This window comes from Aulonocara sp. 'chitande type north' Nkhata Bay, linkage group LG9 (genome assembly GCF_057382095.1).
Source record: "Aulonocara sp. 'chitande type north' Nkhata Bay isolate Kocher_YH1m ecotype deep benthic linkage group LG9, A_spYH_male_GT1.1, whole genome shotgun sequence".
NCBI classification, from domain to species: Eukaryota; Metazoa; Chordata; class Actinopteri; order Cichliformes; family Cichlidae; genus Aulonocara; species Aulonocara sp. 'chitande type north' Nkhata Bay.
The window spans coordinates 15,341,739-15,368,855 of record NC_141352.1 but is presented as its reverse complement, the minus strand read 5'-3'; the positions used below and the strand labels follow the sequence as shown (position 1 = coordinate 15,368,855).

Here is a 27,117-nt window from a genome sequence, read left to right as displayed (position 1 = left end):
ACTACCGCCTGGTATCAAAAATCCCACCAATGCAGCACCTGTGGGCTCTTCTTATAGGGTCAGAAAGGCTGGATTAACAGAACTCGCCCACTTTACCTAATATTGCATTGAATTGTTTCCCAACCAATCCCTGTAAGAAGAGCCCACAGGTGACAAATGGAGGAGATGGGATTTGAATCCAAGCTTCTAAGATTAAAATCTAAACAAGTCGAGTTCCTTTTTGTTTGTTTTTTTGTTGTTGTTGCTGCGCGTGTAACAGACTGACAACCTCTTACAACAAATAAAAGTGCAACGTTTTATGATTTGACTCATAAGGTGCTGATGGCAACAGAAAGTTGAGGGCTGTTCATGTTTCAATCTGACACCCTGTACAAAGACACCATAACACGGAGTTGATTCGCTCTTGAGAAGCAACAGCCACATGTGGCTTCTGGGCAATTCTCTGCTGCCATGGAACAGAAAGCGTGACTTGCTAACTATATCGAACATACTGAAAAGTGGACAGCAAACAGAAGCTCCTCTTCTTATCTTACAATCGATGTTCCTCCATTAATAGTTCTTAATCAGAAAGATAGCAAAGTGCAGACACAGAGGTGCAGCTAGTGCTGGAGCTAAAAGCAAGCGTTAATTTACATGAAGTTAAGTAGTCTGTGGCCAGAGGTTAACCCAGAAGCTCAATTCAACAAAACCACAGGAATGAGAGGGGAAAGGGGGGGGCGGCGTCAAAAGGGCGAGTGCTGGAGGAGGAATTTAAATGGGAAAATTTATATGGCCGAGTACATGTTCAGCATTCGGGTGTGGGTCTGGCAGTTGGCCTGCTGGAAGACTGCTTCCTACTTCCTTATACGAAGCAATTGCATTAGACGAGGCTCAACGTAAACTTCCTCTTTATATCCCCGCTCGCGCCTCTGAGAGCGACCTCCACTTGTTCTCACACTAACCACATCAGACCCTTCCACCAACCTTCCCCCTCAACATCATATGGGAAAACCAAATACAGACATTGAAATAAAAAAAATGCAGGGAGCTGGATGATGTGTTAGAGGCAATAAAGAAAAAAAAGCCATATTCCCAAATAAACGACCGTAAACAAAAAAACAAAACAAAACAGAAAAAGAATGTAATGACTGGGTCTCTTCCTTTTAACGCCTTTATCATCCAAAGTAACAACAACAGAATTCAACAGAGGAGAGGATGAATGTAAACGAACAATGTTTTTTTCCTTTTTAGCTGCAGCAGGTGGCACCCCACAGAAAAGAGAGACAGAGAAAGAGGGAAACAAACAGAGGTGAGGAGAATGGATAAGGGAGAGTGACACAAAGCCATCACAGCACCGTATTAATTCTTACTCTGGATGCTTTCCCTCTACATCACTTTCTCTAGTCCACCCCAACTCCCCACTTTCCCTCCCCTTTCCCATGTGCCTCTTTGCCCCTGTCACTCATGGAGGCTATGACAGGATAGTGGTGATGAAATCGTAAAACCTCTTCGAGTACTGCTCTGGGTTCACCGTGGAGATTTCTGCTCCGGCCTGCAGAGACACACACATATCCATCATCACTGGGCAAGTTTAACCTTGTTGTTTGTCAACTGAGCCACTGAAATAATGGGTCTCTATGCAGCTACGTACCCCGTGTTTGACAGTCTTGGCGGCGTGCGCAGCTTTCTTCTTGGCATCATAATGCTGCAGGATGTCTATGATAGCCATGAAATAAACCTCCTTCCTGGGAGCACCTGGAGTTTAAAGCAAATGCACCCTAAATAAGAAACCATACAACTGTAGAGGGGAAAAAGCAGATGCTGTTTAATGTATGTACAATTTCTCACAAATAATCTTCTTGAGAGACTGAATACCAGATGTGATAAATGCAGTGAAAACCAAAGCTACCAGTAGGGGGAGCTCTTAGTTCTTTTGTTTTTCCCATTACATACAGCCATCACAATGCAAGGATTGCATTTCTCACTCACTTTCATTGCTTTTAATGGCATAGACGTCGATGGTGGGGTCGAACTCTCCAGGTGATAGTGGCTTGGTACTATCCAGGGTGTTGCTGGGACTGTCAGGGGGGGTCCCAATGCCTCCTCCGTCACTCTCACCCTCCTCCTCGGCCTCGTTCTCCTCGCTTTCCACTTCCTCTTGCTCAGCTCGCTCAACATCGTGGATCCCTACCAGCAGACTGTAGTCCATGAGCTTCAGTTGGGCCAGGAACTGAGGACGGTGCATGGAGGCAGGATGGTAAAATAATGTGTGGTGATGGAGGAATAGATGAGAGGAAAAAAATAGAGGTTGAGTTAAAACTTTGTAGCAAAATATAAAATGAACTAGTGATGAATGAATGGTGACATCAAGTGAGATCTTTTACAGCATGACTTGCTACCTCACATCTGGCTACATACAGCACTTAATGCATGGAAAGCCACTGATGGGACCAACAGACAGCGCAAAAGCCGAATCACAATTTGACAGGGAAAAAAAAAAAATTCATGTCGAACACATACCTCCACATCTTTCCTAAGCTTCTCCAGGAACATTTTCTTGTTCTCTTCGTTAATGTAGATCTTCTGCCCATCGTTGATGAAGTCATTGTCCTTGTACGTGGGCAGCTCTTTAGCCTGCCCATTAGTATTGGAGATTAGTGACCAGATAGAAACAGCCAAAACTACAACACAAACCCAAAAGGCATGGTACTGTATACAGCAGACCTGGGCAAAAATGTGCAGACAGAATTTTAGTGCTTAAATCAAGTGTAGATGAGGAAGTGTCAATAAATATCACTCCACCCAATCATACACAGATTCTATACTTGAACATACCTGAATACAATATTAAATAAAAGCTGTAACACCAGCATCTGTATTCTTCATTGTTTTTTTTCCATAGAATACTCACAAGACATTATATGTGTCATTACACAGGACTTAAAGATAGCACAGTCTTGCTCAACTTTAAGCATTAGGGGGTATTTCAAAAAGCACGATTACAAAGATTAACTCTAATCTTAGAAATGACTCATACTGAGAGTGCATGTAATTGCATCGGCCTAACAATCCTGCATGTTGAAATACCCCATTCACATATATGAGGCGCTGAGCCTGTGGTTTGTTCGATAAGCCTGTCTGCTTCAGCCAAACACAACAAGTACTACTGGTAACATAACACGAGTTGGCTACAGGGTACAAGCTGTCTGTCCAAACCAAGGCTTTCCTCTTTTCGAGCTAAATGTTTTGACTGTTTAATACAATGCATGCAACATGCACACAGCAGGGTACAGATCCACCTGATGCTCTAAGTTTACAACTTCCCGTATCACTTACACTTAAATGTATTTACTGTCTGTATTATCATCATTTTTCTGGCACATTGTACAGAAATTTGTACAGCATTTTAAATGCATTTGGTAGATCTGTATACTTTGTGTCATGAAAAAAAGAACATCCAACTCAAAGCCACTAAAGGTCCTTTTATGGCACGAGAGTAGACTCCGAAAAGCATCCGCTCTCTTAGTTTCGCAGAAGTACTCTTGCTCTACTAGGATGCTTTTCAGATTCCAAATATTGGTTTGCAGGTAAAAAGATGTTTGTTTGATTTTAATTATTCTATAAAGCCACGTTATCTTTGAGACTAATTGCTATTATTCAGCCTAGAAGCAGAAGGAAGTAATTTCCTATTTAAATGTCAGTCTACAGGGATCAATTTTCTCCTCAACCATGCTGCTGCAAAACCACCAGCAGCCTGTAGGTGGAATAGGTGATACGTGGGTAGGGAGGGGCCTAGTTCTGAGTCACTGAGGAAAAGGAGAGCAGGAAATGAGGTAAGAGGGCAGCAGCAGCAGTTTAGCTACTACAATGTTTCTATGGCAGCAGGAGAGGAGCAGCAACACACAACACCTTGTGGCACTAGAACAAACTCAGACAGCACACACACACATACAAATACATACAGAAGACGCCTTTACAGGAATATTTCTCACATCATTGGACAATTGAGCACATATATATACAGACATAGACCTCCAAATGAAAAATAAATAAATAAATGAAATGTACAACTTTCTTGACTGAATATAGATGCGACATAAAAATAAATGAGGCTGACTGCAAAGAGCAAAAATAACCCAAAAACATTTTAGATGCCTGTCACCAGATCAGACATCCCAAATCTGGCAATTCATCCATCTTTCTGTGGGCTCATTTCAACTGTAATATTTCCATGCCCAAGCCTTCCTTCTTCTTGCTCCTCCAAGTCACAAAAAAATAATGCTTTCAGTTGCACTCTCATTGATTTTCTCAGCTACACTGACTAAAATAATTTGGGTCTGACACTTGACTGGTGCGCTTCGCTGAGGGAGCGAGAAAGATTTATTTGAGAGAGGGGAGAAAAAAAAAGGAAAGGTTGTTGATGAGCCTTACAAAACTGCATGACAGGTGAACTTTTCCACTGCCTTGAAAACGAATGTTGTTTCTTTTTTCTCCTGTCAGCTGGCTTGAAATGGATCTTGCAGTTTTGCTGTCTCCTGATTTTTATACCTTTATACACTGTTACAGTTACAGTGCACCTTTTACATCAGTGACATGTAATCTGCACACTATGAAGACTTCCTAATTTCACTTTTGTTATCCAGCACTTTGGTATCAGTTACTAGCAAATCAGCAGCTGTATTATAACCACTCAGACGTAAACACAAAATTAGCTACTTACTTCATTTAACACTGTTATGTTTGAGGACAGAACGTGTCTTTATGAGTGTGTACATCATTTATGTACACACTCATTGGTTTTATGTGGGTTTCCATGATTGTATGATTACTAGTTGCTCTACAAAACCCTTTTTAAAGACCCAATGGCCATATTGCTGCCAAAAGCAGAACACCTAAAACTAGCAGGGCTTCAATATACTGGAGTATTTCTACAAAACAATGGAACATGGTCCCCAAAACAAATTATGTACTAGACAAGCACAGAAAAGGATGTTTCGCTTCAGTATTTCAGGTCTAAGGTTCTCCTTATCACACAGACATTTTCATTTTCTTCAGTACTTTAGTGGCTTAGAAGAAAGATCAAAATGTGAAGTATAAAAACAAATCGTCCCACTTTACTGCTTCTTGCTCTCCAGTGTTTCAAATAAATAAAGGTGCCAGTGAGTGAATGATGGGAACAACAATGAATCACTCGGCGAACTCAATCTTACTGACAAGTTGACCAAAATGTGACTGTAAATGGATGAAATGTTTGCCAAAAATATGGCATTTAAATAACAGTGGATCAGCCTGGAGAACAAACGGAAATATTCGGCCATACAAAAAGAACAAAAATAAATAAATAAAATAAGATAGATTTAATAGATCATGCCTGGTATATGAGCCCTGGTTCTCTTACATCTCTTACGTGTTTCATGGCGCAGTAAAAGCGCGTGGCAATCCGCAGTGTTTGCAGCCTTTGCTGAACATTACCAGATTTGGGCCGTGGGGGGGCATCCTCTGATGGGGGTGGCTGCTAGAAAAGGGGGAGCGAGGGAGGGGCGGTAGGGGTGGAGGAGAGGAAAGAAGAAAGGAGAGAGGAAGGGAGGAAGGAAGTTGGAAGTAAAGGCAAAGTGTTTAAAATGTAACAGAATACAATAGTTTTGTTTTCAGATTGGTAGAGGGTTGGAAAGGGCATCAGCGCGAAAGATCTGCATGACCCGTCTAGACGTTTGTAAATCTGATGTCTTTACAATGGACGTGCCAAGAAGTGCATATCAGTCTCCAACACAGTCATCCAACGAAGATGTAAAAAGATGACACTATTTTGTGGTTACATCGACCTAAAATAAATTTTTTAGACTCCCTCTAAAGCTTAAACATCAAAATTTAAGATCGATATTACATAGAAGCATTACTCTGCACCGCCTACATTAGTGTTTGTTCATTTCCCGGCTTAAACACCTGATAGAGAAAGAAAGCAGCCTGGCAAAGCTACTCTATGGAGCAAGGATCTGGGACTTAGCAGAGCGAGGAAACAACTGTAAACTTACTTGCATCCTATGAACCTACCAAACAACTTATCAGGCGTGGAACTTTTTCTAGAGGATTAAAATTACCGGACAAAGGAAGAAAGATAAAATATCAAGGAGTTCAGACTCATTCATATGGCCACATGAAAGCCATGTGGCCCCACCGGATACCAGCTGTTTCTACTGTGAAGGAGAGAGAGAGGACATTATTTTTTTATTTAAAAAGAAAATAAATGCAGTTTCGAGCCATTGAACAGAGACCTAGTGGTGATATTAGTTCTATTTCACAAACCAATGACCAGCGACTATTTATGACAAACAAACACAACCTCTAAATTTCACAGATCACCAAAGAAAATAAATAAAATAAAACGCTGTCACTGCTAGTGTCCTAAATACCTGGTTAACCACAAATAATATAAATAACATGATTTAATAGGCCCATATAAGACCAGTATAACCTCATTTGAGCTCTACTTAGTTTGAGAATAAAATAAATGAAGGTGTCAACCACCTGACTGTTTTTCTGGTAAATGCTGTATATAAAATGTGTCAGAAAAGCCAGCTGCTGCTGCTGCTTGACAGCCAAACCCCTGAGACAGCAGCTACAAGAACCACAGAATTTATTTCATGAAAAAAAAAAAAAAAAAAAAAAAAAAAAATGAAAGAAAGAAAGAAAAAAATATACATGTCATACATGAGTAGAACAGAAAATGCCCACAATGTGCAAAAGAATGAGACCGGTGTTCATACACATCGGAATGTGTTTGAAATCATGTAACTTTGTAAAGGATGCAGAAAAACATTATATATACCATGCAGATGCATGCATGAAAGGGAGAGGGCCATGCAGTCAGGAGAGGACTCTGCCGTGCTTGTTGTTTGTGTGCGTTTCTTTAAAAAAATTTTTTTTTTAAGAATACAGACTGAGCAAAATGGACTGTTTCCCTTTTTTATTCTTATTTGACACCATTTTACTTCTTAGACATCTTAGGCTACGTTCACACTGCAGGTCTTAATGCTCAATTCCGATTTTTTGATCAAATCCGATTTTTTTGTCTGCTTGTTCACACTACAAATAAAATGCGACAGAAAACGCGCTCTTGTGTGAACGCTCAAAGCGGCCCACATGCGCAAAAGAAGGCGTCACACACAACGCACTCTGTTTAGACCCAGAGCAAACAGTATTGTTTGACAGATGGCCGTTAATATAAAGTCTTCGGACTTTACGTTTCCCAATTTTTGCTTTAAGTTATTTTGTTATTTACATAATAATGTAAATAACCTAATAATGATCCTTATTGCTGTTTTAGAGAGGAGCGGTGCTTCAAAGGATAGTTGCAGATTTCTGTCAGAATCTGCAGATTATACAGTACAAATAAAATGTTCACGTTTCTCCAACGTTGTCTTCCCAACAGTTTCACTGACATCTACACCGGATGGCCAGGAAGCGTTCGCGATGTCTTCTCGGGCGCTTCTCTGGCGCGTATAATTGGCGTCTGTCTTGTGTCGGTGACGTAAAATGCGACATGACCGTTCAAACAGCAGTCGCTTTCTAAAACATCAGATATGTATTGGATTCAGCACCACATACGAAAGTGACCCAGATCGGATTTGAAAATATCGGATTTGCGACGTTCACACTGTCATACCATGATCGGATATGGGTCGCATAGGGTCAAAAAAAAAAATCGGATTTGGTGCGCTTTCGCCTGCAGTGTGAACGTAGCCTTACTGACCCACTGAGTGTGTGAGAGCAAACGTAACTTAAGCATGTCTGTATTCCTCTGTGTGGGGTCGTGTGTGTGTGGCCAGATCTTGATCTCTAAAGGCTGAACCTTAGTTAACTCTGTGAGATCTGTTCCAAGTCTGGTGTAAATGTATGTGTGATCAGATGCTGTATTTTGCACTCTGCAGTTTAACTATAAGATAAGTATTAGAGTAAAGAAGCTTCACGTATTGTTACTTGTTATTTCGTTATGTATTGCTTATTAGCTAAAAGTTAAACTAAGCAAAGAAATCAATACAACCTACAGGCAACAACGTGTAGTATTACCCCAGTTCCAAAGAAGTCCAAAGAATAAAATCTAAAAAATAAAAAACAAAGAAAACCAACAAGCAGCAATGATTTGCAAATCCCCTGAAGCCACGTTATTGACAACAAACTATGGAAAGCATATCAAAAACTGTCAAAAATGAGAACTTTTATTACTTCATGAAAAACATTAGCTCATTTTAAATTTGATGACAACAGCACGTCTCAACTTTGCAACTGCACAATGAAAGGCTGGAAAAGTAAGTGATACTAAAAAAGAAACCGCTAGAGGAAAATTTTACTACTAATTAGGCTAGCGGGCATTGGGTCGGTAACATGACTGGGTGTAAAAAGAGCATCTTAGAGCGACAGAGTTTTTCAGAAGTAAAGATGGGTAGAAGTTCACAATCCGCAAGAAACTCAATCTACAAATTGTATGAAACAATTTCAGAATAATGTTCTTCGACTTTAAATTTCAAAGACTACCATCAAAAGTTTCAGAGACTGATTCTGAGAAATCTCTGTGTGGAAGGAACAAAGATCAATACTGGATGCCCGTTATCTTCAGGCCATCAGATGACACAGTATTAAAAACATCCATGATTCTGTCATGGAAATCACTGCATGGGCTCAGGAACACGCCAAAGTGCCCAGAGAAGTAAAGTAGAAGACTGTTCTGTGGTCAGGCAAATCAAAGTTTGAAATTGCTTTTGGAAAACGCTTCGTCCTCTAGATTAAATAGAAGAACCATCCAGCTTGTTGTCAGCATCCGTTTAAATGCCTGCATCTGATGGTATGGGGGTGCATTAATGCCTGTGGAATTGGCAGCTTGCACATCTGGAAAGGCACCATAAATGCTGAAAGGCATACTTAGGCTTTAGAGCAGCACGTGCTTCCATTCACATCTTTTTTGGGCATATTTGTACATTTCAGCAAGAAAATGCTAAAACGCATACTGCAGCTATTACAACGGCATGGCTTCATAATAGAAGAGTCCAGGTGCTGAACTGGCCTGCCTGTAATGCAGACATCTGGTCAATGAAACAAAAAACATGACAAAGATGACTCAGGACTGTTGAACAGCTGGAATCCTATATCAGACAAGAATGGGACAACATTCCTGCCCCAAGTCCAAACCTGCCCAAACTTTTCTGAGATGTGCTGCTGCCATTAAATTACAAATACATTTTCTCAGTTTAAACGTTTATGTTTTCTATGTTCTATTATGAATAAAATATGAGTTCATGAGATTTGCATTCATTTTTATTTTACATTTTAAACAGTGGCCCAACTTCTTTGAAATTGTTGTAGTTTAAGTTAAGAGTGACAGTTTGTCTCAGAAAATATAACATCTGACTTAATACATGCGAGCTTGCCAAAATGTATCCTGTTGCTTCTTAATCTCTATTGCTAGACAGCAAATGGTGCTTCACACAGCTGCGCTGCAGACGAAAAGAGGTCACATAGTAGGCTCACGTGTGTGTTAAATCCTCAGCTGCTTTGTTTTTCCACTCATCTGTTTTAACCATAATAATATTTTGCTTGTTCCCCCATGTACAGGGGCCTATATTTAGTTCAGGGATTCCCTGAAGTCTTCCATGTCTCACTGCATGGTGTTCCACAATTAAGCCCCCCCCCCCCCCCCCCATATAACTCGCTTCAAGCTGCTGTGGTTCAAAACTGGGGCAGCCTATGTAAATACCTTTTACAGGCAAAGACTAAACTTTGCAGAAATAAATGTGTATGCAGATAATGAAAAGAGCAGTGAGTTTTCCATCTTGCTAAGCTGATACACTGCACTGCAAAGTAATCAAAGACGATGTCTGTAAGTATCATTGTTCTAGATCAAACCTTCAACCTTAAGGAAAAAAAACAAAACAAAAAACAGCTAAATAAAACTCTTCTTATCAGGCAAGGTAACCATTTGAACTGTTGTTAGCGAATACACATTTAACACAAAAGACAAAATCAGTCAGATTTCTGCAAATTCTGTGACAACTCATTTTCAACAGGTGACTCTGTTCAAGCAGCCAAAAACTCAAAAATAGGCTGTTTCTCACATCAAACAGCAAAACTTCCATCGCACAAAATGTCCTGCTCATATACACTGTTTACACACACACACACACACACACACACAAAAAACAACATACTCAATCATGAGACAACATCTGTTCGAATAAAAACACTACAACAACAAACAGCCAGACATAGAGTCAAACGCGCAGATGCACACAACCATCAGTCTTTCACACACAGACAACAAGCAGGGGAACTAATGGATCAGCAGAAGCCAGGTTAGAGGGAATGAAGCAAATTAAAAGGAACAAAAATACCATGCAGTGGCTAGAAAGGGAATGGAGTGACAAAGTAGGTGCTACCTGAAGGAGATGGATATTTGCTACTGTCATCCCCACCCAAAGGGAAACAAAAGCAGACACCAGAGTCCTGTTAGTTAAACCATTTGGGTGATGACAGTGAGCCTGGAACTGTTTGAAAACACTGGAAACAGGTTGTTTTCTTTCTCATTCTCTAATCGTCCACATGGCTTTCTTATGACATGTTATTTAAACAAAATATTCACGTTTAATATACTATATTTAAACTATTCCTCAGACTGCCAGACTGTTCAGTAGTACCAGAACCAAGACATCGGCAGGGTACACAGCACAGCTGTTTAAGACGACACCAACTCACAAATCCTCTCAGAACTTCATTAAGCAACACTTTGCAAATTTAAGTGGAAGTCTGGTGGACTTGTTTAGTTTGCTTTGATATCTAAAGCTTTTACTTTTATTAAGAATTCTAGCTAAAATTGTAATTGATATCATTTACTGCTCAAAGCAGACAGGTATGGCTAAGAGTCCTATCCAGATATTTAGTATTCGTGATTATGTATAACAGTGGACCTTAGCTCTCAGCAGGTGACTATACCTTCTCCTTGTCGCTCGCCTCTCTTGCCACAGTGGACCCCTTAGAAAAACAAACAAAAAACAAAGACACACGGATTCAATTTCTTTTCACATTCATGCTGTATCTGATCACCTCTCCTCCTTCATTTCATTTCTTTTTTGTGTGTTCTTCTTTCCTTCCCTCTTACCTTGAGATCATATTTCTTGTAGACAGAAAGGCGGTGAGAGAAGACATTGCGAGTAACAATCATGTAAGTCTCATCCCCATCCACTGTGAGCCGGTACATCCCCAGAAACTGAGGAAGCAGCGTGTTGCCATGGCACTCAACAATAAACTACAGAAAGAGTGTGAAGAAGACAAATATATGACCCTTTTTCAGTCACAATGGATACTTAATGCCTGTACTAACAGGGAGAGTTTATGGAATAAAGAAAGAGATTTTTAAAGCAAAGCACAACTTAGCTTTTTCCTGAGAGATGATAAACAGACTAAAGGGAGTAAGGGGCTCCTATTACAACAGCTATCAGTGGACATGGCATGACTATGGAACCCATAAAGTTTTTTTTTTTTTTATCACTACTTAAACTGCAAGATCAATAAGAAGTTGCATTATTAAAGACAACAGCTTGTCCCTTTTCCTTTTGATGTTATTTTCATCAGCCATAGGCTAGCATAATCTATTTCTTCCTATGGAAGAATAAACAGTAAGTCATACATTATAGTTAAAAAAGCCCTCTTCACCTGATGGTATTTCTTTAGAATGTTGTGCATCTCGGCCACATCCTCGCTGCTGATGGTCTTGATGACGTACCGTTTGTCGTAAGAGGTATGGAAGCGGGCCCCACTGCGTCCCTGGGCCTCACTGTTTAAGGGAGCACTGCGTGTCAGAGAGTTCTGCAAACACAGAGCACAAACAAAGATGAAACAAGGATAAGGATGGGCACAATGAAATGACAGCAGCTTGTCATCTTTGCTCTTTGACAATCCTAACTTCCCTATAAAACCTGTTTTGAAAAAGAGTCAGAACTCATATTGACCTCTCATTATTGAATAGCTGATAGGGAAATTACATTTCTGAGGTAGTGCACAGTTGTGAGGGAGCTCAGAAATACAGCAAGTACATCTGCATTCTTATTGTTTCACCACCTCCCACACTCTAGTCTAAACATATGAGGGTTTGACCCCTATGGCTGCTGCGCTGCCAAAGCTACACACAGACGTAAACAGCCGCTGCCCAGACTTTGGAGCTCACAAGTAAGATGATCCAATACCCTATGGCTCAATCCCTCATTCTCTAAGAATTCCTCACCCCCTCTCTTAAACTGTTAGCTTATGTTGCTTATGTTGCAGAATGACAACAAACTTTGGAGTTATGTGGCAGAAACAACAATATCATTTCTTCTTATGTTTAGAAGCTTACAGAAGATTTGCTTTTTGAGACTGCTAAAAAGTATGAAAAGTAAGAAATGACCAAGTCTTAGTGCAATATTGAAATCATTTGAGTAACAAGCTCAACATGCTAAAGAAATGCTTAAATTTATCAATTTTTTTGCAGTGGTTACCAATTTTTCTCATAATTTATTTAACATAATGGTTACTGTTGCACTCTAATGACCTTCCCAAAGCATAAACTAATACGTCTGACATTAAGCACCATGAAAAATAACAAACAAACCTTTAAACCTTCTATCTTCAACAAGTGTCTAATACCAGTTTAATAGCGACAATGTGGCATTTTGGACTGGTGACTTTCAACTCCTACTGCAGCCAGCTGAGCCCTAATGAAAACATGTAAGAGGGGCAGCTGCACTGAGCTGGGAGACAATGACATCCAAATACAGCCAACTCACATACTGCACCGGGAAACAGGGATTTACTGGGAAAGAGCAAAAACTGAAGACAGAGTGGGCTCAAACAAAAGAGGGAAAAGATGACTGCATTTGTTTTGGAGTAGTTACGTGTTTAAGTGTGCTTAGATTGTTAAAGTTATTAGACTGTGAAACATCTACTAAAAAAACATGGTTATCTTTAGTAAGTGACAACCCAATATTCAAATTTAAACCAATCATATACTACAAATGGTAGAAGTCTTTTTTTACCAAAAAGTCCTGATCATCGATGCCAAACCTCTCCCTGAGGTTTCGAAACACCAGAGGGCAGTACTCTTTGAACTTGAAATGGCTAGGCATGTTCTCCCTGTGTGTACACAAAAATCAGAAAAACATAACGAAGAATTCATGAATGCTATTTAGTGTGTTTTGTTACTCCTTTATGCTTAATTTAAAAAACACATTTATTTTGGTGACACACAATTACTTTGGAATTTAAAAAAAGAACTTACTTGTTGAACAGGTGGTTGTCCACTTTAATCTTAGAATAGGCCTTGAAGTCATCTGGCATGAGCATGATGGGAATCTGGACATGGCTTAACTCGTTTATCTGTGCAAAGAAAAACACAAAAACAGGGTCAATCAGTCATGCATCTAGGAAAACGAAGCAGCTTAAAGCATGTCGGTGAAGCATGTGGTGTATAAGAGGTCCCAGAAATCCTAGACAAAATATGATGTAGTGACCGAGGAAATTAACACTTAAAGGATTCTTTCATTTTATCTTTCTACACAATGTGGAAATAAAGTTAAGATAGAACATGGATTGTGCTCGGTTTGGCTGTTCTAATATTACAGTTATCAATCCTACATAACTGAGATATCTGAAATTTGGGGTCCTGAAAACAAAACATTGATGGATGAATTTGTAACCCACACTAAAGCAGATATACAAGTTATTGTGCTTTATTATTTAAAAGAGCATTAACCAATGTGTCCAGGGCCATCAATTAATGATAATCTTCAGCACTGAACAACTGGAGATGTAAACATTTTAATAGATTACATTTCTAGGATCATGTCATCTACAAATCTGAAGGACAGGCAGTGAAGAGAATCAAAAGGAAATGCTCCAGAAAATGCAAATGTTTGTCATTGTTTTTAAATGTACAGACAATGACAAAATGGGGACTTTAAAAAGAGTGACACGCAGCCTGTAATGTCAATATAATGTCTAATACAAGACATAAATAGAGTCTAGATAACATGTGGATTTGTAGGAGTAAGAGAATGTGTTGCAGAAAAGTTAATCTTAATATGCTTCTTCAAGATCCTGCAGTCTGTGAAGCCCTGCTATTTTCTAATCTTCTTGATAGAACATGTTTACAGTTCAGAGCATAATGACATTTTCTTTTCAGTGTGCAATGCCATTTCTCTAGTCTCTGAAATGCAATTTTAAAAGAAACTGGGGTGTCCTCATTACTAGCTAAAAATTGAGCACTCATCCTTTCAAAACCCCCAGTGACATTTACCTTGAATTTCAAGAGTGATGCTTCAATGAACCTTATACAGTGAACAGGAGAGCTGTGATCACCTATGGTACATTTGCAGGAGCTTCCCTTGGAGCTGGCCATGCTTCACATTGCTGCACTGCACAGACCTGACATTTGTTATGAATCAGGCACAGCTTGATACACATACGATGTGTGTATTTGTGTGTGTGTTTGTGCATTTGTTGTTGGCTGCCGGCAGGCTTCCTAGCAGGTTGCTTGAATCTATTAATAACCCTCCAATCATTCCACCAAGCACACTCGTGATGACGGTGCAGGGAGTAGCCTAAAATATTTCATTTTGACTGATTAATAACAAGACATGTGCATGTTCCTCTGCAGCCATGTCTCAAATGTGATTTAAATTTTCTACATTGCTTACAGCTAGGATTGTGCTGAGATTCAAAATGAGGTGTCATATCACGACTTCAGCATCTCACTTAAACGAGGTATCCAATGTTTTTACCATTGCAGATCATCTGCAGCCTTGTAAAGTTGCAGAAATGTTGGAGACAGTATGCAACAGAAAGTTCATTATACCAGTCACAGTCAGGTGAAGACATGTATTAACAGGCTGAGTGTGGAAGAATACGTCTATGATCTTGTCCACTCTCAAATTATTATATATGACGAAACTGCTATATTAAAATGTAGACATTCAGCATTAATAATTTAAGAAAAATCTGTAACTAATGACTAACAAATTCCCAGCACAGCCAAGATGTAGGGCTAATTCCCCACAGGCTCATGATATTAATTTATTTTGGTCAAGTATATAATCTGAGCCTGTTCTGCCACTTGAACCTGGACCCAAGTTCACAGATGTCATATCCAAGTATGGTTCAGCACCCTGTTGTGACAGGCACTATCATCACAGTGACGTAATACAACAGATGCATCCTGGGTACACAAGGGAGATGTCACCTAATCAACAAAGCTGCATTTCACACAAGAGCAGAGACAATGCCTCATCACACCATGCAGACACAGACACAGACACACACACACACACACGTGTCTGTGAGGACACTAGTGTTCAGCAATGACAATTGAGATGAAAATATCTGTTAGATAAAAGAGACGATGGGTCCCTCGAGGTTCATTTTTCCCCAAACTACCCTCATATGACCATTTGTGTAGATTTACTGTTTCAGCAAATGTCCTTGTTGCTACCTTTAAATTTCACAACCATAAAAACAGCAAAAGGAAACATGAGAAAGTGCCTACCCAGGATGACAATGTTGCCCTATGTTTTACAAATGAAGATTTTTTTTATAGGCTTCTACCTTGATGCTAAACATCTGCGCAGGTGCCTTTGTGGAAATGTTGTATATAAACTTCACTATAGTTGACTATAGTTGCGCCTAGCCCACACCATATAATGTTAAGTAGAGCTATTTCATGTTTCAGGCTCTCATATGACCATCCAGTTCATGTGCTTATTTTCCTCCATCTATCAAACTTGCAGACAATTTCACACCACCACTTCCTTTTTGTCTCCATGGTGATGAAGACTGGTTTTCCGGCCCAGAGTGAAGTAAGTGTGCGCTGTTGCTCCATTGGACAGGAAGTTGGTGAAGATAGCATGCTTTGTCAGCAGCTCGGCATAGCCTCATCTTTCTGCACAATGACAGATGACTCACTAATAGTTGAAAGAGTGAATGAAACAGAGCTGAAAAGAAAACTGCTCCCAGACTTTTATATAAAAGAAGCAAAACTAATCAGACCCGCAATCAAGATGGGTAGCCCTCAGGGACATATTTGACAATGAACAGGAAAGATGCGACCAATCATGATCATACTTATCTTTTCTGATAACACCATTACTGATTTGCAAACTATAAGCAGAATGCGTTATCAGTGGAAAAAGTTAACTTGGTAATGTAATTATTCTGATGTGTTCCTCTTGAACCTTTGTTAGTAAAGGTCAAACATAACATTTTTAGAAAGAGAAACAGGAAACATTTTCACATACCATTATTTGATAGTTGCATATAATAGGTCTGGTCTCGCTTTTAAGAAAAACATGTTTCACTACGCTGTAGTTGGGGAAAATTGTCCATTGTTCTAGTGATGGCTAGAAAGGTTATTTAGGGTTTCTGCCAGTTAACTGTTAGCCTTGCGACCTGCAGGATCTTAGCTTCAGGGGAATTTTTGTCAATGTCTTTTAAGATTTTTATTTTTATTTTTTTAAACGTTAGCTGTAACTGTTAAATAGGCTATTGGTGGGCACACATAAAATAACCTTAAACATCTCTAAGGAGACAAGTAAATGAAAGTAATTCACAGTCTTGTGTTAACATTGTAAATGGACTGGACTGCTACTTATAAAGCAACTTCTATTGTACTTACACCTTTCTGTCTTCTCTTTTCTTTAAATGAGAGAATATTATTAACTATAGATTAGATTCCCCTCTTGTTTTGGACCATACGGTACACATCAGTGCAAGTAGATACTGCAAGTATAGTGTGATGCATTTTTATTGCTTAGTACTGATTTTAGTACTGATTTAATTTTGAACAACATAAAACCACTTTGAACTGTCAGGAAATTGCTGGCTACGAGTACTGTTCAGCCTTTTGCTGTGCCTGTGGTTTAATGTATGGTGCTATGAATATAACCTGCTGTACAACTATTTGAATCAGCAGTACTACTATGACAGATTTGCTATCAATACATCACAGGAGTGCGGAAGTACAGCAGCTTCAGCGCAACATTTAGACAGCATAACCAGCGCTGCTGCATGTGTTTACACCTATTAAACAAATGTGTCACAACCAGACTCAGAATAAATGAAGCACAGCCTACAGCGACAAACACAGTGACAGCTATGTCCTCCCATGGACATAGTCATAAGTGGTTTTAATCAACTTTGGCAGCTATTACTAAAAGCCTGTTTTTGCTATCTTTACCAGTTGCAAACGTTTTGCTGGTGTTGGTTTATCCTTGTGAAACCAACACCAATCTACCCATCTATGTGTTAATTATCACAGCAAAATGTGGTGCAGGCGATACACTGCAACAGGAACTGCCACAAAGGCAATTTAGAGTACTTTAGCTTATGGCAGTATGAAAAAAATAGTTTCCACAGGACATTGTGCAATCCAGTGAAAAACTATGCACACCTTTAGGTACAGCTTATCAAATTCACTTGATTGATCACAAGCAAGTGTCACCAAATCTACAGAGATTGGTGACACTTGCTTGTGACACTCCACAAGCAAGTGACGCTCCATTGGAGGTGTCTGGCTGCATATAGTGCAAATAGAGCTATTTTGGTGAAAAACAAATACCATATCAGCACAAACACCTCATACCAACTGTGGTCGAAGGGGTGATGATTTGGGTTCACTGTGTGGCCACAGGACCTGGACACCTTGCAAGGTAATTTGACCATGAATTCCTCTGTAAATTAAATCTTTAAATTGGGTCATGCAACAAGAGAGTGATTCCGCAGCAGAAAATCTACAACAGTTGCTAAAAAAAAAAAAAAAAAAAAACCACAAAAAAAAAAAAACACTCAAGGTGCTGGAAAGGCCCAAAGTCCAGAACTCAACTCAATTACAATGCTGCAGCAGTCCATAAAGAGAGCTGTGCATGAATGAATGCATGCAAACCTAACTGAACTGAAGCAAAATTGTAATGAAGAGTCAGCCAAAATTCCTCCACAATAATGTGAGAGACTGATTTACAAAAATACAAAAAAAAGATACCAAAAAAATGATTGCTTCAAGTTATTGCTGCTAAAAGGTGATTCTACAAGCTATTAAATCATGGAGGGTACTGCATTTAATAGGACTGCACAGAGTCATGTGAAAACAGTTTTTTGACATGACTGTATATCATAAAAATGGTATTTTGCAATAAAGACTTACCTACAGTGTTCACAAAGCTAATATGTTACTCCGTATCTTGCATTTTTAACTTCTTTAGAACCACGGTTATTTATCTGTTGATTTAAATTTTTGCACAATGGGTGTGGTTTTGAAAACATGTCAACGTAAGTATGATCCCAATGTAAGATAACATGTTCTTCTAAATGCAATGATGCCGCAAAAGATCTGAGCCTGAACAATAACAACTGTTGGTACACCAACTTTCACCATAGTCCCAAGCAGTGGTGGTCTACGACATAGTACATAATACTGCATCATAATCCAGGTTAGCCTTCTTTCTATGGTTTACAGGAAATACAAAAAGTCACCTTACTACGAGGTAACTCAATATGTACTGGGGAAAAGAAAAAATACTGGCAGTAGCCAGGGGTACCCCTTAGCTTCCTAATAGATCCACCTATGGTATGGATTTCAAAATCCAATGTTGCCTTGTTTTCAACTTATCGCATTCACAAAATTTTAAGAAATCTTGGCCTCTGACCCCTGACCTTGAGGCTGAGGTCACTGAGCTACGAACTCGTCAAAGATTTTTAGTAGATACACGTATGTTATCAATTTGAAACTCCTATGTTGCTTTGTTCTCAAGTTATCACATTCACAAACTTGGGTGTCCATGTCACCCACCCGCCTGCCTGCCAGGGTAATGACAACACCCCATCAGCCATAAAGGGCCAATGCTTAGAAATGCAAAGTAAAACACTGAAGATTCACTACCAATATCACCACCGCAATTGAACTATGTGGAGATGTGGTTGATGTTATATTTATAGATTATTGTGGTTCAAACAAAATGGAAATAATTAAGAATGAAAACTATAAAAACAAAGAAGATACAAACTAACCATGGATCTGCAGAATCATTTCACCCCTACTACAAAGACAAGAGCAGGATGTAACGTAAATTTGTAATGTAATTTTGCCATTGATTTCGTCACATCCTGTGTATGTTTTAAACCAGGGGTGTCAAACTCAAATACACAGTGGGCCAAAATTCAAAACTGGAACAAAGTTGCGGGCTAACGTTAATATTTATTGAAATATATTTATTCCTCGAGATATAAGAATGAATCTTTTCTTATGGACTCAAACACGTTTTGCTGAAAAACTGAATATGGAACAAGCAAAGCTTAATACTAAACAATATATATATTAGCTGTATAATACCAGTAGGCCAGCTCTAATAGTAATTTGGTATGGCTTCGCGGGCCAAATGTAATTAGGCTGCGGACCAAATTTGGCCCGCGGGCCAGAGTTTGACACCTATGTTTTAAACCATTATTATTCAATATTAGGATCTCCAAGAGGCTGCTAAGATTGTGTTTCTCTCTCCACCTCTTTTTAAAAAACAAAATACAAAACGGAAATGCACCTATTAAATTATAGTTTGTTTCTACAGTTACCATGGTCACAAGCAAGTACACAGTATTGAAGGCGACACACATGCACACAAGCATGCGATAACGAAATGGAAAAAAAAAAATTTATATGCTCAGTGCAAGTAAACCACATGCTTCAACAAGTTCTTCTGTCTGTCACTGCCTCAGGGTGACAGGATGTGAGGTTTCAGCTTTTCTCCATAATCATCACACGTATTAGCTGTGGGTCACTCCTACAGATATTTATAGAATCAAACTCTTATGTAATACACAGAAGCAGGCACAGCTACTCTGAGTCAGACACAGAGACAATGAGGCAGGAGAGAGGGGGACAGGGCATGAAACTGAGCCACATAGACAGGATGGCAAATAAAGAGACCCTCACAAAACTAGTTAAAAATCTGCAGGAAGGGGAGGGGTTTCGTGAAGAAACAGAAAGAAAAAGAATGAATAGTAGCGCTAGTATGAATTAAAATTTAGATCAGGGGGAGCCAGATTTTTTAAAAAGGAACAAAACTATTTTAATTTAAACTTGAAACGATTACCTACAAAGATAAATTTAGATCCTGCTACATAGGCCTGACTGGTAAAATAAAAATCAACACACAACCTATCAAATTTATTTTAGTTTTAAAAGCACTGGAGCAGATTATATGCAACAGCATGTCAGAAAATGCTGGAGTCAAAGCTACATTAATGTAAAGGATGCCTAAACAGTCACAATGCAGCATTCCAGCCAATGACAAATCTACTCACACAACAACAGCAGAACACATTCTGACACACTTCTCTTCCAACACTGCCCTCATACAACACAAGGACTTACAAATAGACCTGACAGACAAACCAAAACTTTATCCCTTGTTACAGACTCCCAGGGGAGTCTGAGCCAGATTCACTGCAGAATCAAACTGGAGATGCAAGGTGTTTGGCACCTGAAAACATTTTTAAAATTAGCTTGCAGTAGCCAGGACTTTTATGCATCTTTCTAGGAAACAAGTATTTTTGACTTCACCATTGGGTAGCTGGAAAGATTCTACAGATCACGATGGCAACAGCGACCCGTCAGGAAGCCTATCAAGGTCACAGCTACAGGAGTGTTTAAGGTGTGACAACAGACAGATGGGTCACACAGCCATCTGCCTAGAATTTTTTTGGGGGGGGGGGAACTGAATGTCTATGAGCGTCTTTTATGCACAAATTTTCCTTACAGAATAGTTAGCTTCAAAGGTTTCAAATTTCCCCAGGCTTGGTTTTCCTCTTCAGCACTCTCTATTGTAGTGTATTGATCTGATTGGCCATCTAATCTACAGCCAAGTATTTTTTTTTTAGTGCCTGCCCTTTTAAAAGACTCCAAGGACAATTTCCCAGATGGTTCAGAGTTGCAAACCATCTGGCACATCAGGTGAGTTAGGACCTAAATTCATGCCAACAGGTTCTGCAACAGACTGGGTTCTATGAAGTCCCTGGCTCACCATGGTAACACTACTAAGAAGCAGTAAATATTCACAGGTTAGAGATGCAATCTGTAAAGTGTTCTTTGTAGTGTGAAAACATTAATACAGAGAAAACGCTTTATGGTGTTGCAATTTTAAGAAGCTAAAATGGGTTGCTAGTTTGTCTTATTCTAGGTTCATTTACATTCAGGCTAAAGCATAATAACAGCGTTACTATAAGACAGAGCCAAGAACCACACTTTTCCTTCCCTCTGAAAGCCACTACTTTCAGCAAGAATGCAGACTGTTAGTTAACTTGCCATTTCCTGCAAGCTCCAAGTGCTAATTCTACGCTTTTCCTTATTTTTTGTCATATATAAGTTTACCGTTTCGGATGCTTATTTTAAATGTGGTCAGCGGTTAAAATAAACATTTTTTGCATTTTATTGAGGTCACATAAAGTGTAATATGGTCTTGCAGGCACAAAGGTCTGCTTGTGAGCACAGCAGTCCCACACACCTGCTGTGCAAACCTGCTGTGTGCAAGGGGCACCCAATCAGAATAAATCTGTTTTAAAGGCATGGGGGCCTCTATGGGAGAGCCTTGCTTGGGGAGTAGATGAACATGGGCTGCACCAACAAGATTAAACAAATGATTTTTTATTTTATTTTTTTAATGTGAATCACTCATAGCTACTCTAGTAGAGCAAAAGATTTAAAAATTAGAATTGGAAACAAGCATTACAGGCCCTGTTTCATTCCCCCAAGCTAGACACTTAGAGCTATGGTCTAAATCCGCTGTCATGTAAGTTTCTTTTATTAAGTTTTATAGTGAGAAAAATCTTCCTGACAATGGCAGAAGGCAAGAAAAAGGACCAAATAATACTCTTTTCGAAAATCCACACTGCAATTTTTATGGCTTGAGGCACCCCAATCCCAATTTATAATCTTAGTGCAGCCAAAAACAGATGCTATATATGCTGACAACATTTCAAAGTACTAGGATTAAAATAAAATGGGCTACTTGCTTAAGCAGGTTATTTTAAGGAAGCTTTTAAATACTTCAAAGTACATATCTTTGGTTAGCTATTACACAACAACAATTCTGATGACATACACATAGTTTACGGGATCATTTAAACATCTCATTTATTCCTATGATTGCTGGCACTCTATTTGTCTCATTCTGCATGCCATTCTCACTTCACTGGACTAATATAAAGGTTGGAACTACTGGCATCTAATCTGCACTGGAGAAATGAACGGACCAGTAATTCAAATAAATCTGGTTTTTAAGCCAAGACAATTTGGATTATTCAGATGACAACCCACAGTGGTTAAAGAGGGTGGTTACAACTGCAGAGCATGTGTATGAATGAATGTGTTTCAATGTCCTACTGTCTTTGCAGTCTGGTGGCATTCCCAAGCCTCACCCTTTATTCACTCCCTTTTTAGTTCATGTTACTTTTGCAATCTCCTTGCTGCAGTGAGTGACCTTTAGCTCGGGCTGACCCGTAATAACCAACCCAACATTAGTTTATGAGAAGAGTGTTAGTTCACTGGTTGGTTGCCAGGAAAAACAAAACAACAAAACTCAAAGTCTCACTGAAGTGGCAAAAGTCACTTATAGATAGATATTACTGTTTACACAGCTGGTTCCTCCATTTATTAATTTTATACGCGTCAGGCAGGAAATCCAAACAGTGGGTTTATTTCAAGAGTAAACGACAGCCCCAATAGAGCGGCAAAACCCACAGGCAAACATTCACCTACCATTTATCAACGTCAAACATGGCTTATCATGTTAAATGCACAAAAAGCCCAATAATAGCCAATTAAACACTCATTCTACTATTGGAACAGAGTCCTTGCTGACTGTTGCTTTAATGGTATCATTAACTGGCGGCTTCCTGTGTGGTGTTGTAAAATTTAGATTTTTAAAGCTTATACTAGAGGTCTGTATCTCTGTAATTATGCATAGTGTTACCAAAGATATGTAATATCTCAAATAATTCAAGAGTTAACAGCAGTTTTAGATGCTCCCTATACATACAATTATAATTAATTTAATAAAAAAAATGAATGATGCATGGATAAACAGTTTAAAATGGATGGATGTTTAGATGAATGGATAGATGGCTATCATAAATGTGCATGAGTAGCTAACTACTTGTCAACAAGGCAAATTTGGTAAGGGGTGGCCCTACTTATATCAATACTTGATGGCCTAAACACTCAGTGGCTCAATCTAGTAACCTGACATGGAATGTAATTTTTACATAGCTGATAGTATGACAAGCTGAGTACCTGCTGAGAAAAACTGCAGGAGAAGTAGCCTAAGGCATAACAAGGGAATGTGCTGACGACTCCAGTGCACTGTTGAGCAATCTGAGTACAGTTTGAACATGTATTCAATGATTCTTCAAACTCTAGGTTTTTATGGTTACAAGGCACTGACCCATAATGTTTCAGCAGACAGTTGACACAGCACAAAAGTAGACACCTGAATCCGATAAATGATTATGATATAATCCTAGCTTTGACATGCATGGACAAACACAAAAACCAACAAATGATTTTCTCTTAAATTTACTGATGTGACAAAATAAATAAATAAATAAAAATTAATAATCCATGATATAACCATAAATTTTTATTGAAGGGTTTTAAGAGCTTGGTGGCCATCTAGCTGATACAACTGCTTACATCACATCTGATAAGCAAAACCAGTAAAGTGAGGACAAATGGCGTATATTTATATACATTTATCTTTCGTAGGCACTTCAATGAACAAGAGACTGACTAATTTGTAGTGCATAGCTTCACAGAGGTAAAACTCTCGTGTTTCTTACTTTGAGCCTTCAGGCTTAACACTAGCCAGGTGACTGTGATCCATCTACAGACTACAGCTTAGATAAAGAATAAAAGCTTTAGATCTTTAGCTGCCTTGGCATCATGCATGTCAGACTATTCTGAGGTTCTGTAATCCACACTAAACTGCCACAATGAACCCTACTCCAAAAAATCAAATGCTGCAGAGTAAAAAAAAAAAAAAAAAAAAAAAAATGTAACACATTCCCATAAAGACTTTACCCTCAATCTGCCCACAGTGCTGCAAGTATGTCAAATATCCACCAAATACTCCTCAACCTGCCTCAAACTGACATATAGATATGGACAAAAACAAAATAGACTATGATCACTGCTGAAAAAGTCATTAGTGAAAATAAATGTCTGGCTATTAATAAAACAAAGTGCATCATTTTAAACTAAATAATTTAAGAACAAATAGGTGATTTATTACATTAAAAAAAAGGTAAACTTTTTTTTTCCATTTGTCAAAAGGAAAAGAGATGTCATTAGAAGACACTCCATTCATTCTTAGTTAATTTGCTACCATGCACATTCTTATTGTTGTTTGTTTGTGTGTGTGTGTGTGTGTGTGTGTGTGTGTGTGTGTGTGTGTGTGTGTGTGTGTGTGTGTGTGTGTGTGTGTGTGTGTGTATATATATATATATATATATATATATATATATATATATATATATATATAACAGGCAGAGAAAAATAAAGCGTGAGAAATTAGAGCATCAGTTACAATCAAAGAATAAAGGTTACTGCCATCATTGTTAAAAAAAAATCTATAACTAACATAAAAATAAACGTGTATGCTTAATAAATATATGAATGCTGCTGCTCAGCTCATTTGGCTATACCTTGGAAATCAGTTCTCCTCATTCAGTCTGGTGCCAAAAGATTGCCCTACAGTTATAACTCTGCTATAATTGCGATTTTAAAAACTGGGCAAAAATCAAGGATAAGCTATATACTACAACTGTAACAAAAAAGGAGCTGTCATCTATGTGTAGCCTAAATCTTTTTACAAAACACTGCTTACAGGTATAATACTTGTGATTTGGTGCCAGAAATATTTGCATGTCCTCTGTCTGCCAAGTTGTGTGCTTTTTCCAACATCTGAGAAGTGGCCAAGTGCAGCAATTATTCAGCAAAGGAAGAGAAAGACAGCAGAGATAAGCTGTCTTGCATGGGAAGATCTGCTCTCTCATGACACAGAGCCCTAGGAGCTTATCCTACATGTGCACAACAGGAAGCCAAAGCGAGTTCACCGCACACGAACACACGCGCGCATGCATGCATCAAAACCACGGCCTAATAAGATCCACGACATTACTATTGCAACTACAAAAAGCTCACTAAAGCAAACATTACTAATGGATTGCGCTAATTGAAGCCAGTCATGTATTTACGGTGACAGTTCAGTGAACCGCTGGACAGCTGTCACCTCGTATTTTTATTCAGCTGCAGTAACACAAAAGCTGATATCTGACAGCAAGTGAGCCTTAATGTGGAACATCAAAAGATCGAGGGAGACATAACCGTAGATCATCACAGTGACAGTGGACGGTCTGACTCACCGAGTGGTTGACTCCCCACATAACCACGCTCAGCAGAGGGTCGCTGGCACGGAAGAGCTTCACTTTTTGGGCAACGAAGTGTTTTTTCTTGGTCTTGGTTTTGCTCGCAATGGATGCGGCAATGCTGCTCGCCGAAGCCATCTTTAAGAAAACTGGCTGGTTTATTGCAGACTGTGCGATAATCCCGACAGCGTGTCTTCCCTTGAAGCTGGCACAGCGGCCACCAGCTCACGGTTCAGCAGTGTCAGTACTATTCATTTAGCCATCCCAGCAAACCAAGGTGCCCCGATTCTTTTCCTCATCTAAAGTCCCACAGAGCTCGGCTGTCGCTGTGGCCCTAGCTCGAAAGAAACTAACGTGAGGAAATACGAAGCGTTTAGCCTAATACTGCTTGCTCTTCTTCACTTAACCGTCATACGCTTCTCCGCCAGCCCACATCATAAGTCACTACTCTTCCTTCCTTAACTCTCGACTGGAGCTCTCTGCACCTCCTGCGATGTAAAGTCTCACCGAGGTAGCGTTAGCATAGCCGAGAATAGCTTGTTAGCTAGCAAACATCAAAGCTAAATTTCGTAAAAACAGTAAACGTACGGAGGATGAACAATTGTTAAGCCCCCGTGGCAAATGACCCACAGAACACGCGCTTGTTTTTTTAAACATAAAAAAATAGCACATTAGAGATGCTGAAGGGTAGCTAGACGCTTAGAATTACCAGCTAATATGAGCCTCCCCGACCTTCTCTAACCAAATGACGGCAAGAAGCAGAAGCGGACTCCGTTCACCAGCTATCGAGCCTGCAAGCTAACTACTGCCATTAGCCAGCTGCTCGGCGACTAGCGAGCGGCTCAGCCCTCTTCCTACGCGTTTGTACTTAGTCCACAGAGATGACAGGGCGTGTATCCTGTGGTGTCTTTGCCCGGTTTAAATGAAAACATTGAGGAGCAAATATTTCGACGTTACAAGAATATCAACGTTTGGTCCACTCCCGCAGCGTTGATGTTCATGTGCGCTGCAACTGACAGCTCGGCGGATGGGAGGTGACGGGCTGAGCTTTGCAGTGTCTCCTGTTCTGATTCGCTACTACTCCTGCCCTCCACTACCGGGCCCATGATACCTTTCTGTTGTATTTTAATAGCGCAAGAGCCTTTCTATATTAGTCTATATTTGGCATTTGGATTTACCCTTCTTGTCAGCAACAAAAATGTTATAACTGAATGAAAACTATACACTTTTTCAGTGAGGCTGCCCTACATGACAGTTTTCTTCACCCACCCCCGTTTTTTGCAGCCTCTATAATAGTAATGGATTAGCAGAGACGTGCACCATCCAAGTCAATCCCTACTTGGTGTAGATCTGTAGATACGATTATATATATATATATATATATATATATATATATATATATATATATATATATATATATATATATATATATATATATATATTATCAGAGATAATGTCTTTGGAGGTCATTTGGTCCTCAGGTGCATACTATGCTGTTTCCACTGGCACAATGCTGTGTCAGTGCCTCTGTAAAAGCAGGAGGCTTCAATGTGCTGATGCGGTATAGAGCTCATTTGTTTTATGGCTCACCCTTCACGGCAGCGCATTTCTTTTCATATTGACTGAGCTCTATTTATATTGACTGAGCTCTATTTA

The 27,117-nt window shown here is 39.3% G+C and overlaps 1 protein-coding gene across 4 annotated transcripts in view; it reads right to left on the bottom strand.

Moving 5' to 3' along the window:
* The window catches only part of pip4k2aa (phosphatidylinositol-5-phosphate 4-kinase, type II, alpha a), a 31,245-nt gene that overhangs the window by 3,430 nt on the left and 698 nt on the right, over positions 1–27,117 (bottom strand). Inside the window, exons 1-11 of one of the 4 annotated variants that reach the window (XM_086306040.1) lie at positions 25,459–26,516; positions 13,280–13,377; positions 13,038–13,134; positions 11,680–11,832; positions 11,126–11,272; positions 10,960–10,998; positions 5,387–5,494; positions 2,500–2,613; positions 1,969–2,209; positions 1,631–1,734; positions 1–1,531 (exon numbers count right to left, since the gene is read on the bottom strand). The exon at positions 1–1,531 is cut by the window's left edge and continues 3,430 nt beyond it. In XM_086306040.1, coding sequence (XP_086162166.1) covers positions 1,451–1,531; positions 1,631–1,734; positions 1,969–2,209; positions 2,500–2,613; positions 5,387–5,494; positions 10,960–10,998; positions 11,126–11,272; positions 11,680–11,832; positions 13,038–13,134; positions 13,280–13,377; positions 25,459–25,599 — 1,323 coding nt within the window. In that variant the 5' untranslated portion in view covers positions 25,600–26,516 and the 3' untranslated portion in view covers positions 1–1,450. Of the gene's footprint in view, positions 1,532–1,630; positions 1,735–1,968; positions 2,210–2,499; positions 2,614–5,377; positions 5,495–10,959; positions 10,999–11,125; positions 11,273–11,679; positions 11,833–13,037; positions 13,135–13,279; positions 13,378–25,458; positions 26,517–27,117 lie in introns of those variants that run through there. The other 3 variants (XM_086306039.1, XM_086306041.1, XM_086306043.1) reach the window with 3 other exon arrangements.